We start from the raw sequence: 12,277 nt of genomic DNA, 5'->3' as shown, positions 1-12,277 counted from the left end.
TCTTTTTTTACTCCATCTCTCATGCCTTCAGGTTTGATCCATCTCTCTTTGTCTTCATGTCTTTTGCTCCTCACTCTCTGTAGTCTCCTTTATGGATCCCACACCCCACTGACATCTACCATTTGTCTCTCTTGTTTTTCCTCAGATCCTGGTGCAGTTGTAGAGACTCACAGTGCAGTACCGTATGCAGTGATAGGCGGCGTTCTGGCACTGCTGGTTTTCACTGTCATCTGTGTCCTCATTGTCACCATCTGGTGCTCCGTCCGACAGAAAGGTAATACACGCTCATGAATACACAGGCGCAGAAGTTTCTTTAAGCAGCAGGGATGCATCTTGGCACTCTCTTTATCACATTTTTCACAGGCACGTTTTCTCATTTCTCCACTTTCTGATTTAACATGCTGTGAAAAAATCATTGGAGGCCAGTCACACCCAGATTCTTTGAAAATAATCTTTTAAAACAAGGTGTAAAATTGGCAGTGCACTACAGACAAGACAGGATGCTCCTCTACACCGAGGGTACTGTCCGTGATGTACGACCTTGGCCAGGATGGCAAATGAAATAGGGTGGGGTGGGAAATGTAGGTGTGGTACCAATGTTTTATGACTGTATGTTAGTGTATCAAGGCTCATCCATTAAAAGAAGCCTTCCTGCGTTCCCTATCTTTTTAAGTGCCCTTACGTTGGCAGTCTTTTGACTGTGTACCCCAGCTGCCAAGAAATGATCCGGGAACACAGTTGCAGGTTCGCAACGGGCCATTACTCACTCTATGGCTAGGCAAGTTGTCAGTCAACTCTCAGAATGACTTGACCACCAATCAGCGCAAAGACAGGACCATTACAACCAATCTGTGTTGAGACAGGGTCATTTGAGCTATGTCTTCGACCCGCTGCGGGTGTCACCATGCCGTTCAACCTCTGCGGTAAGGAGAATGAGGGTGTCACTCACCCCTGGAGTGAAGGGACACTCAAGCTGGAAGATGACTTGAGTAGTGGCTGCTCTTCATAACCATGGGTTTGCAGCCGAATCATTAATCATACAGGTCTGAAGGGGTGTTAAAATGTCTTTGATGGCTTTTCTGAGTGACGCAAACGTCTCATTGTTCTCTTGCACCTAACCTGCCTTCCACCTTTTTCTGCCAATCTCTCCTCCCTCCCTGTCTTTCATTCTCTTTTATCTTCTCTACAACCCCCCTCCTTTTCCGCCTTTTCTATTCACATATTCATCCAATACCTTTAATTTCCGCTGGTAGGCTCATATCGTACCCGAGAGCCTATTCTTGCTTGGTATTGACCTAACAATCAGTTGACTAATTAATTAATCAGTCACAGGTATGATAATCAATAATATTTACGCTGACTGGTTTGATAATGCTGCATGACGCTGCGATGATCATGACGCTTCGCCGCCTAACTCCCATCCCCAATCTCCCTTTTGGTCTCTCTTTCTCTCTTTCTCTCTCTCTCTCTCTCTCTCTCTGTATCTTGCTTTCTGTCTGTTCAACTCTTCTCATGTAGGTTCCTATCTTACCCATGAGGCCAGTGGGTTGGATGAACATGGAGAGGTGCAGGAGGCCTTCCTCAATGGGAACGACGCCAGCCAGGGCAAGAAGGAGTACCTACTGTAGCCCCTCTCCTTCCCTGTCCCCCCCTCTCTTCTGACCTCATCCTTCTATCCGTCCGTCCCCCCCCTCCCCTGTATCCCACCTTATATACAAGTATACACATATACACACAGACCACCACACACACGGACACATCTATAAACACAATGCGCCGACAGGCAGCCTTTTGAAAATGACTGTATACAGATACTGCACACAGCCAATCCATCCCACCCCATTCCACCCCATGTTGTTTGTACGCAGACCGAGAAAAAGAGAACCTATATAGAGCCAACCAGCCATTAACCCTGTGCCATATACTGTACATTGGAGAAACTAGGGGCAACTGAGAGAGGGAGCATGTGGTAAAGGTGGCAAAAAAGAATCAACGCCATAATTATTTTAATCAAGAGAGAAGCAGGGAGCACAAAAAAACCAGCACTCTGCCCGTGCAACCACAGAAGTGATGGTGGAATTAAAGGTAGATGACTGCTATAATTCCGTGCCTGGAGAAAGCCATCCATTTCTAAAAAAGCTCAATCTTAAATGGTAGTGGGAGAAATATAGGGGAAGGGGAGAACCAAGGTACTCCGCTCTGTTGATTTTTTTTTTTTTTTTTCCTCAATTGCCAAAGCATCTTGCCTTCATAGTGCAACCACTATATAATTTTCTAACAACACTGGAGTGTGTGATCCCAGACTCCCACCAGAAAGTATCCATACTTTATGAACCAGCCAACCATCCTGTTTTGCCCCCCCCTGCTGGGTAACTTACCCGTTATTTATGGGAAGATCAACTTTTAGTGATTTTTGCAGGTTACAACGGCGAAGGGGACGCATGGTTCCTTTTTTCAGTAATATACTCTGGGCTCCCTCCTTCTGCTCAGTTCACCTGTTACTATGCTCCCTTCTCTCTTTTATATCTCTCTTTCTCACCGTCTGCCCCCCCACCCCCCTTTTCACTCCTCCTTTGTTGGCTCCTAATAATGAACGGATTAGTGTTGGGCTACGTTCCCGACAAAGAAGAAAGGAATATGACTGCTAAGGCATTAAAGAAAAGCTTAATTATTTTAGAATGTCATTAAGAGGATAAAAAGGTTTGAAAGTCTTAATAGAAGGGCAAGGGGAGTGATAGCAAAAGGAATGAATGAGACATAAAACTGATGGTATTTTTTTCTGAATGCTACCACACACATGCACACATTCATACGTACAGTAAACATATTGACAGAACAAGTATACATATCTCTGAATTCCTTATTTGTATAAAAAAAGAACAACATAAATTAAATTAAACTTTTAAGAAATGAGAAAACAGTTTACTATTGAAACGCATTATGAAGCAACTATACTAACACAGAATATTAGCCTATAGAGGTGCAAAGCCGAACAAACTACTGTCCAGTGATCTTTAAAGAAAAAAAGAAAAAGAATTAAAAAAAATATATTCATTTGTCTTTATGAGAAACCAGAGGTCTTATTGATTTTTTAATTAATTATTATTATTTGAACAATTATGATTGTTGTTACTGTTATTATTATTGCCGTTGTTATTATTATAATTGTAAATGTTAAAGAAATGTACACTTCCCATGGTTTGTTTTTGGTTCTACTGTAGAGAAATAGCTGTCTTTTTTCACTCTTTTCCTCTTACCTTTCCTCTCTTTCCCAGTCTTTCTCTCTCTTCGTCTCCTGTGCCTAGTCGTCTCTTCTCCTGTCTTTCACTCTTGTTTATTTTAGAGTCCATGTGTCATTGTTGATATATAGCTAACTATTTCTTTATAGGGGAAAGATACAAAGCACGACAAAATAAAAAGAATTCAAAAATAACCTTGGGGATCAGACTGGTTTTTGGATGTGTTTACTGTGTAATTAGCAGGTGCTGTTTCTGAAATCCTGAGAAATGAAAACAGGAGATAGAGCATATGATTAGATCAATCGGGAATACTGGAGTTATAGCATGGAGAGATAAAGATGAAGGCAGTGGAGCCAGTTAGAGCTGGCATCTGATTCAGAATAAGTAGAATAAACAAAACAGAAGGTTCTGTGTTGCTGCTAATGAATCATAAGAACAGATAGCAGGGGAGAAAGGGTGACAGGAGGCTTGAGTCAGATGCACACAGAAAAAAATATGACTCTGCCATTAACTTCCACGCAATCAATACCCGATTCTGTCTAGAAGCACTCAACATGTCCATCTGTGCGCAGGGCTAGAAACCCGGAGGTCGTTGGGTGATAGATCGATATGTTTCTCTTCCATCCGTGGTGAGGCTTCGCGGTCGCCTGTCATAAAGACAGATTGTCAAACGGCAATCAAAGTAATGGACTTGCCAGGCGCTACCAGCGTGAGTTGACACTCTGGCCACCAAACAATTCAGACACACACATCCACAACACCAGACATATCTTCAGTTTATGATCATGTAAAGAAAGCACGGGAAGCTCCTTTCATCAGACTCACCATCTTCATGGGGTAGTAAATGAGAGACCATTGTCCCTTTATACTGTATGTCCTCAAAACTAATGAGGATATCCTTCAGATAGAGGTTTCATATGATGCTTTCTTGTGCAATGTCGGTATTGTTTTTTTGCTTTTGTTCTTCGATTCCCACTATTACTTCTGCGTCTTCTCAGAAAAAAATAGAAAAGGCTCTTGTTCTGTTGAATGTTTTCTATTGATAAGGACTTGCGTGTAAATGAAGTACTCATGAGTGTTGCTCTGATGTAAAATAGGGCTGAACAATTTGCAAAAACAGCCATATGGTGACTAGTTTGAAAGATAGTGTGACTGTGATTTGAGTTTTGTTTTTAGTGGCAATAGTTATTTTTGTAAATTAAAATTATGATGTGATTTTTGGCAGTGTCGATATCAAACAAGCATCTTTCCCTGCATATGGAGCCTATCATTTGTAAGCCAGAGCATCTCTAACACCATCCAGCTTCACTTGTAATTAATGGTACACTGTGTCATGTTCTACTTCTGCAAAAACAGCTCCTGTCTTTTCGATATCAAGCAGAGTCGTAGCAATTAGGTATTACTCCGATTCATTGTTCACCCCTACTAAGATACCAGCCATTATCTGACCATAAAAAATTATATAGCTGTCCTGTTAGACCTCATGACAATCATACCACTGCTGTGATCACTGAGTGTGATTATCAAATCAATAGACGTAAGCTGAAATGAGTCAGTTTCCTTGCTGAGTTTATGACATGCAGTGAATGTACCATCTGACCAATAATGATACAAGAAGTCAATGAGTAACACACGGCTTCTCCCCGATGCTAGTTTCACAGATGAATGCTTTGCAACGGGTTCATATAACAGAATTCCCTATTTATGATCATTTATGGTAGATATATTTCAGTTCTGTAAGGCAGAGCAAACATTACACTTCATCCAAACACAAACTCTTAATGCTTGCAGTAGCTACATGGTGGATTAGACACAGTTTTAACCATCTTTAAACCCAACCATGACAAGCCAAGGATGGTAAACACAGCTTATGTTCAGTGGTCTTGACAGTGTGATCCTGCATGACACAGAGGTGTGTAGAGAGTGGGAGCATTACATGAGGCATTGATTGAGGTGACAGAGTGTGTTGAAGCCTGGCATAATCAGGAAGTAGCAAGCTCTCAGGCAAACAGAACAATTGAACAGGCAGCTGCACAAGAGGGGCTGGGAAAATCTTTTTCAATTCCTTTACCAGATTTATCTATCAACGATATGTTCCAGTCAGGGATTTTATTCTTTTTATATTAGTATGTATTGATGGCATAAATACTCCCTGCCTGTGAATTAGCACAAAAAAGAGCAAAAAGCTGAAAAAAACATACATAACTTTCTGAGAAAATGAATGAAAAATAGATGCAAGATCTACTCGAGCTCAAAAACTCTAAACCTTTAAAGAAAGCACAGACGTATCATTTTGGAGGACAGGATAAAAGAGGAAAAGTGCTGACTGTTATGCCCACGTTTCTTCTAGAAAGCAATAGATTTCTCCTTTTTTCTCCACCAGTGATTTCTTACTCCAACACGGTTCAAGATGAACAATCCAATTAGTGTGAGCAAGGCCGTTTTTATTACAAGAGAGCATCACATTGTATTTACAAGTTTAATCAAAACAGCCATGAAGATTGTGTCATAACCAGGTTAATTATGTTTTCCCCCACAAAGCTGTGTCCTCTTTGGACCAGTAAATTATTGCTGAATGTTTAATTAAATGCTGTCACTCATAATATCTATGTTTCTGGTGGTTGGCTTAGCAAAGACTTAAAACAGGCTTAGAATAAGACCCATAGGAAGAGTAGTCAAAGAAAACAGACATCTGTGATCAGGATAGTCGTCATCTGGAGACTTAATTTTCTCACTGACATTTGGTGTGGGACCTGATAATTAACTGGCCTTTTCATTTGTGAGTTCTTCACAGCGTCTGGGCTAGAGGTTGCTGATTAGTTAAAAAGCCAACAACAAATATGAATATGCCGTATTTCTTTAGTCCATGCGGCATTTATTGTATTTCAAAGCTATTTCTTTTGCACATTCATAAATACTGTTCTAGAAAGATGATTTAGACACTTCTAGTTGAATCAGACTTCTGGACACACTTTGGCTTTAAGGGAATGTTTGGCTGAAGACCACTGAGCAACCTGCACTGCTTCACACAGGACTTTATGTACAGCTTTGCCTCTAGATGGTTCTACAACAGGTGGGAGATGGGCAACAGAGTGAGGGAAAGATGCCTGACCAACCCCTGCTGTTTTCTTAGGTGGAGTGAAGAGAAGTGGGGGTACAAGACTGTATAGTTGAAAGAGGAACACAGCAACTCTATGAACCCAGGCAGGAACGTTGGTACTAGGGGTGAAAAGAAAAAGAGCATGGATGATGTGAATAGGCAAACACAACAGAACTAAAAGGGAGATGGATAAAGCCAAGGAACGGAGCCAGCGTGAGTCATGTTTAGAGGGGTCTGCATGTGTAAATGGAGTTTCCCTGGGCTTCATGCATAACAGGTCAAGATAAATAACCAACAGACAAAGTAACGGGAGTATGAACACAGTGGAACCATAGACATAGACTAAGAACTGGGGGCTGAGAATGGTGTCATGGGCACACACTCCCCAGTGGCTGCTGTGGATCTCAGCATAAGTGAAATTGTGCATGTCCTCCACATAAAACTTGGACAGGAAGCCTCCATAAGGCAGGTACTTTCCAATAACTTTGAGGTCCTGATAATATTTGGGGAAAGAAGAAGGAGCAGGACGAGGTATAGAGGTTGTCCAGTTACCACCCAAGTCAGCAAGACCAGCTGTCCCCGGATCCAGGCCAGTCTCACTACTTCTCCAGGTGTGGAGGAGATCCGAGCCAATGAATTCAGCAAAGGACGACAGAACGGAACCAACCCAGCAAAGCAGAACCACACACAGTGCCCGCTGGCGGGTTACCACCGAGGAGTACCTGCAACACAAATACGACATATGTAAGTATTTGACTAGCAAACAGCACTTGACTCACGGCAACCTTGGACTGCTCAGACATTCATCTATCACTTGTTCTGAAAATTCAAAATGCCTCACATTACTTCTCTCAAGCATTTCCAGTCAAAGTGTAACGCAGTGATGTCCAGTTTTCGAATTCTGATTTATGTGGTCACAGTTTTCATGATGAAATGTAGAGATACCATTAAATATAAAAAGTTTGCAAGTAAAGGTAAATGAGCATTGATAAAAGTAGTTATAAAGTAGTGTAGCAGTGTTAAAGTATTAAAGTAAAAGTAAAAAATGAAAGTGTTTTGGTCCTCCTAACTGGTATTTCATTGCATTATTAGCCTGGATAAGCTCTGGCATGAATGAATAAATGAATGAATGAATGAATGAATTATCAGTTAATGAGCTGCATGTTACTGTTATCACTGCTGGAGATGTTTCATGCACATGGACATTAAACACATCTGAGGGCTCTTCTTATGATTAACAGGAGAAGACAGAGAAACAAACGCGATCACAAATCTGTTTCCATCCTTTAGGCTCGAGATAGTGGATGATTTCAATATTTTTTAAAATGGAATTATGTGAGAAGTTTAGAGGGAAAAATCATTATTTTGGAGGAAAGTTAACACGTCAAAGACATCTAAAATGTAACCTCAGTTACACACTGCATCTGATGTCAGAAGCCGAAAAGTTTGGAAACCACTGGAACTAAAGTATATGATCACAAGTAATTTTAAAAAGTACAGTAAATATGTAACTGTACTCAGTTACCTCTGAAACTATAGTTTGACTTCAGTAGAGATCTGCCCTAAAACTCCTTTATCTTTTAGATGTGAGTGAAACCCCTTAATCAACCTCATATAAATGCTCTTAAAAATGCTGTGAATAATTAAATCCCGTCTCAACCTGAACCACTGGGTTAACTGTTTGGTCCACACCAGGGGTCGGCAACCCGCGGCTCCGGAGCCGCATGCGGCTCTTTCATCCTTATGTTGCGGCTCTGCGTGGCTTGGGAAAATGAATTATAAGTGTCCGATTGAAGTGTATGTTATTTGTCTCAAAAACGTGTATCATGTCTTCTTATTAAGTCAAAGTTTTTAACTTCTTTCTTCAGACCTTGTGCAGTTTCGGTGATCAGCATTCGCCTTCTTCAGAGACGTTTGACAGCACTTGATGTGTCAGCCGGCATGCGCGGAATGCCCTGCGACACCAAAACTGCACAATATCTGAACAAAGTATTTTATTTGTGTTTGTTCGTTTGTTTAATTGTAGTTGTAAATTGTAAGATTATTGTGATCTCGAAATATTAAAATAAAATTATATATATATATATATATATATATATATATATATATATATATATATATAATATATATGTATATGTGTATATATATATGTATATATATATATATATATATATATATGTGTGTGTGTGTAGTATTATTTTTCATCACTCAAAACATGCGTCACACTCTCCGACAGCCCGCCAAAACGCCGTACATTTATCGAGACTTTCAACCCCAGGTAGGCCAAGTATGGAGAAATCTAAGAAAAGAAAAATATCTGAAGAAAATAGAACATTTAATGATGCCAGGTGCCATGGCACGACCAAGGTGCCGCGGCACCTCGGGGCCAACGCTAGGTGCCGTGGTACTGCAGTACTATGGCTCAGTGCCAGGTGCCATTGCACCGCGGTGCCACAACTGGGTGCCACCGGTGCCGAGGCACCACCGCGGTGCCACGGCACCTGGCACCAAGCCATGGTACAGCAGTGCAACGGCCCCGAGGTGCGCCGCGGCGGCACCAAGCCGTGGTACCGGTAAAATCGTTGTATAAGCCGTGTCGGCGTATAAGCCGCAGTGTTTAAAGTGTGGGAAAAAAGTAGTGGCTTATAGTCCGGAATTTACGGTATATATAGGCTAACATCTTCATTTCAGATGTCAAAAAGTGTTTGCGACTCCCAGTGTTTTCTTTTCCGTGGAAACCGGGTCGAAATGGCTCTTTGAGTGTTAAAGGTTGCCGACCCCTGGTCCACACCAACAAAGGATCACATGACTGAAACCTTTCCACTGAAACATTTGGGTTGCAGATGACTGTCAGTCAAAAAATCCTTTAACTTCAGAATCAATTTAGGTTTGCTCATCCTTGTCTTTAAGCCAGCAATATATGAAGCATGTTACAGACGATAACCTTATAGGCGTCTACAGGCAGCCTAGACCATACTTTGGTGCATCTTGACATGCTTGCTGCTTTTTTCTGCCCTCATGTTGATTTTCTATCTTTACTGCTAAAACATACTTGAGTGTTGCTTGACTTCACCTCCCACATATTCACCCCTCCTACACACATGCATTCATCAAACAAGTGTATAAAAGTATAAATCAGTGTTTAGCAGCGTGTGATGCTGTTATACATTACTTCTGAGAACTGATCTTCTACTCATAAAAGCATTTACATGTATCCTCTAAATTCTGTGTGTATGATTTAGATAGAATAAACTGCAGAAATTGAGTATATTTTTCACACTTATGTTGTCACCAGTGACCTGAAAATAGAATTATTCTTTGCTACCTCAGACCGTGTTGTTTATTTCCACAGAGGGAGGGGGTTTCCCACCATTATGTAACACTGCCAATCAAAAACCTTCATCATCTCCAGTTATTTGCAAGTGATCAGATCATATTTATGTTTCTGGAAATCACCAACCTGTTAATTTGCTGTTCTAATAAAACAGGCATCAGTAATCTAACTACTCTTCTAGCTTTTTTTTGTGCCTGTATAAGTGTCCCCTGAAAGTGCATACAGGCAATTCATTTCACCATCTGTCCAGTATTTTTCTACATGTTCTCAATGGCACCCTGCTAGTAGCTGCATAAATTCTGCTCGGCTTCAACCCTTCTTAATATAGCACTGTCATTGTGTTTTGTATTGTGATGCAGAACATGTTTTGAGCAGCCAAGGTATCTGGACTTAGATACACTGTAACTGCACAAATCTCATTTCTTATCTCAAACCACCTCCAATTGCATTTTGGATTTGATTTGAATATTAGGATTTATTTTTTCCCCTAGTGTCCAGACATTAAAATCTAGGGATGCACCGATACCTCATACGTTTTTTCCAGATTGAGTACAAGTACAAGTACTTACATTTGATTACTTGCTGATACCGAGTACCGATATGAGTTTGTAATAATATCATTACAGTTCTTAGTTACTTTTGAAAATGTGTGTGTCGTTGTCATCAGTCTGACTGTAACAAAGTGCTGCTACTGACATTTAATGTGTTGGAATGAGCATTTCTCAATCAATCAACCAGGGGGTGCCGCTCTTAATTAACCATACTTGCCAAATATCATGAAGAAGAGTAATGTTTTTTGAGACGAAAAGAAGAAAGTCAATAATAGCAAACATGGTGACGAGGTAATACTAATGTGGATGCTAATGTTGATATCGATAAGGGTAGTTGTCATAAATATGTCAGTAGTTTTTCACTAACTCACACAGTCACTCTTTGAAAAGATCCACTACCTCCACGGTTCCTGGTGGTACTGCTTCAAATTCTCCGTCTTAGTACGCATCCACGAGCATCCGGAAAATGGGCAGAATTATGTACAGAATGTAGGCAGAGAATGGACAGAATGCTCCGTCCGTATCCATCTGTGTCTTTAACATAACTTTCAGTCTATTTTGAAAAATCTCCACACTGCTGACATTATTCCTCTGCCACGTACCTGTTGCACTTAACTGTGAACATCACGCTGCTGTAAACTTTATTTGTTTATTTATTGTTCATTCACATCTATACAAGACAATAAAACATAATAATAATAATAACAATAAAAGACATGCAGGGGAAGCCAAAAACCAAAGGGGTTTATCGTGGGCCTCCCCAAAGACTTGAAATAAAAAAAAGTATTTACAGTGTCTAATAATGATATACAATCAAAAGCAAACAAAATTAACCGTGGTTAAAAGTGGTGTCAGTGTTTTAGTATCGGAGCACTTTTACGACTACGAGTAGGAGTAAACACGCTCAGTATCGGACCGATACCTGATACTGGTATCGGCATCGGTGCATCCCTATTAAAATCTGCCCAAATACACTGTGTTTATATGACATTTTTGTGACTGGGAGTCTGAGCAAGGCTTTTCACATGTTTAGCAACAAGTATGAGATTACACATTGAACCTTTCTATTTGTTTGACTCACCTGTCTGCCAAATGATGCTGCAGGTGGGAATCCAGTACGAGTAGCATTAACAAGAACATAGTAAACTGTCTGACCAGGAGGGGGCAACACACCAGGGTTATACAGGTGTACAGGCACTGAGGTGATCGGAGGTTCAGTAACACGTTCACGGGTACTTCCACTGCACCCCCAGCAGCCCCTACCCAGCCCAGGCACAGTCGAAGACAGAATGAGATGCTGCCAGACTGATGTGTGGCACCCTGGGTTCCCTCCTGGACCCCAGCCACGGTACCGCCACCACTGACGGCCATACACAACCTCACACTCACTACAATTACAGAGACAAAGAGGATGCACTGGCACAGGGAGTACAGCCACATGAATTCCATTTCTAGAAGAGAAAAGACAGACACAAAGGGAATAAAGTGTATTTTTAAAGGCATTTACAGTGAGACAGAGAAAAATCAATAGAAGTTATAAAAATGACATCTGTTACCACCCCTGCGTTGTATGTTCACATGTACAGCAAAGCCAACACAGCGTGGACTTCCACTGACCACAGACTGGTCAAGAAGGATGAGGAATAAAGGGAATACAATGACGAGGGGAGAGACAGTTTTAGGTTAACCATAGAATTGTTGCCAAAAATAATAAAATCATTGAGAGAGTACACATGTTTTGGGACAGAGAAAATATTGCAAGATTCTGCTAGAGGCAGAAAGACAGGCAGAGAGAGAGCAGATATTTTGATAGGTATTGCAGAGCTGTAAACGTGCCTGGAGAGTGAAAAGGTCAGGCCACACCAGACTTGACAGAACTTCTCCACTGAGGATGTGAGCACCATGCAAATACAGAGCAACACGCACCAAGCTAGGTGGCAACATACTGTTAACACTCTCTTTTCAGTCGCCTATTTCTAGTTTTTGTTTTGCCTAACTTGTCTGTCTGCCTCACTATGAATCATTCACACAAACCTCCCAAAACACAAATATG

The 12,277-nt window shown here is 41.0% G+C and overlaps 2 protein-coding genes across 2 annotated transcripts in view; one reads left to right on the top strand and one right to left on the bottom strand.

The window, feature by feature from the left end:
* cadm4 (cell adhesion molecule 4) overlaps positions 1-3,433 on the top strand; it is a 222,907-nt gene extending 219,474 nt beyond the window's left edge. The window contains 2 exon segments of the mRNA XM_030157659.1: positions 146-274; positions 1,519-3,433. Coding sequence (XP_030013519.1) covers positions 146-274; positions 1,519-1,628 — 239 coding nt within the window. The 3' untranslated portion in view covers positions 1,629-3,433.
* A 2,760-nt stretch (positions 3,434-6,193) lies between these two features.
* LOC115434951 (adenosine receptor A1) lies at positions 6,194-11,673 on the bottom strand. The gene is made up of 3 exons (XM_030157089.1): positions 11,306-11,673; positions 6,311-7,061; positions 6,194-6,244 (listed from the first exon to the last, which is right to left on the bottom strand). Exons 1-3 carry the CDS (start codon positions 11,671-11,673, stop codon positions 6,194-6,196), a joined length of 1,170 nt encoding a protein of 389 aa, XP_030012949.1.
* Positions 11,674-12,277: the final 604 nt, after the last annotated feature.

This window comes from Sphaeramia orbicularis, chromosome 16 (genome assembly GCF_902148855.1).
Source record: "Sphaeramia orbicularis chromosome 16, fSphaOr1.1, whole genome shotgun sequence".
Taxonomy (NCBI): Eukaryota; Metazoa; Chordata; class Actinopteri; order Kurtiformes; family Apogonidae; genus Sphaeramia; species Sphaeramia orbicularis.
The sequence above is the reverse complement of the archived record's forward strand: the minus strand, read 5'-3'. Positions and strand labels throughout refer to the sequence as shown.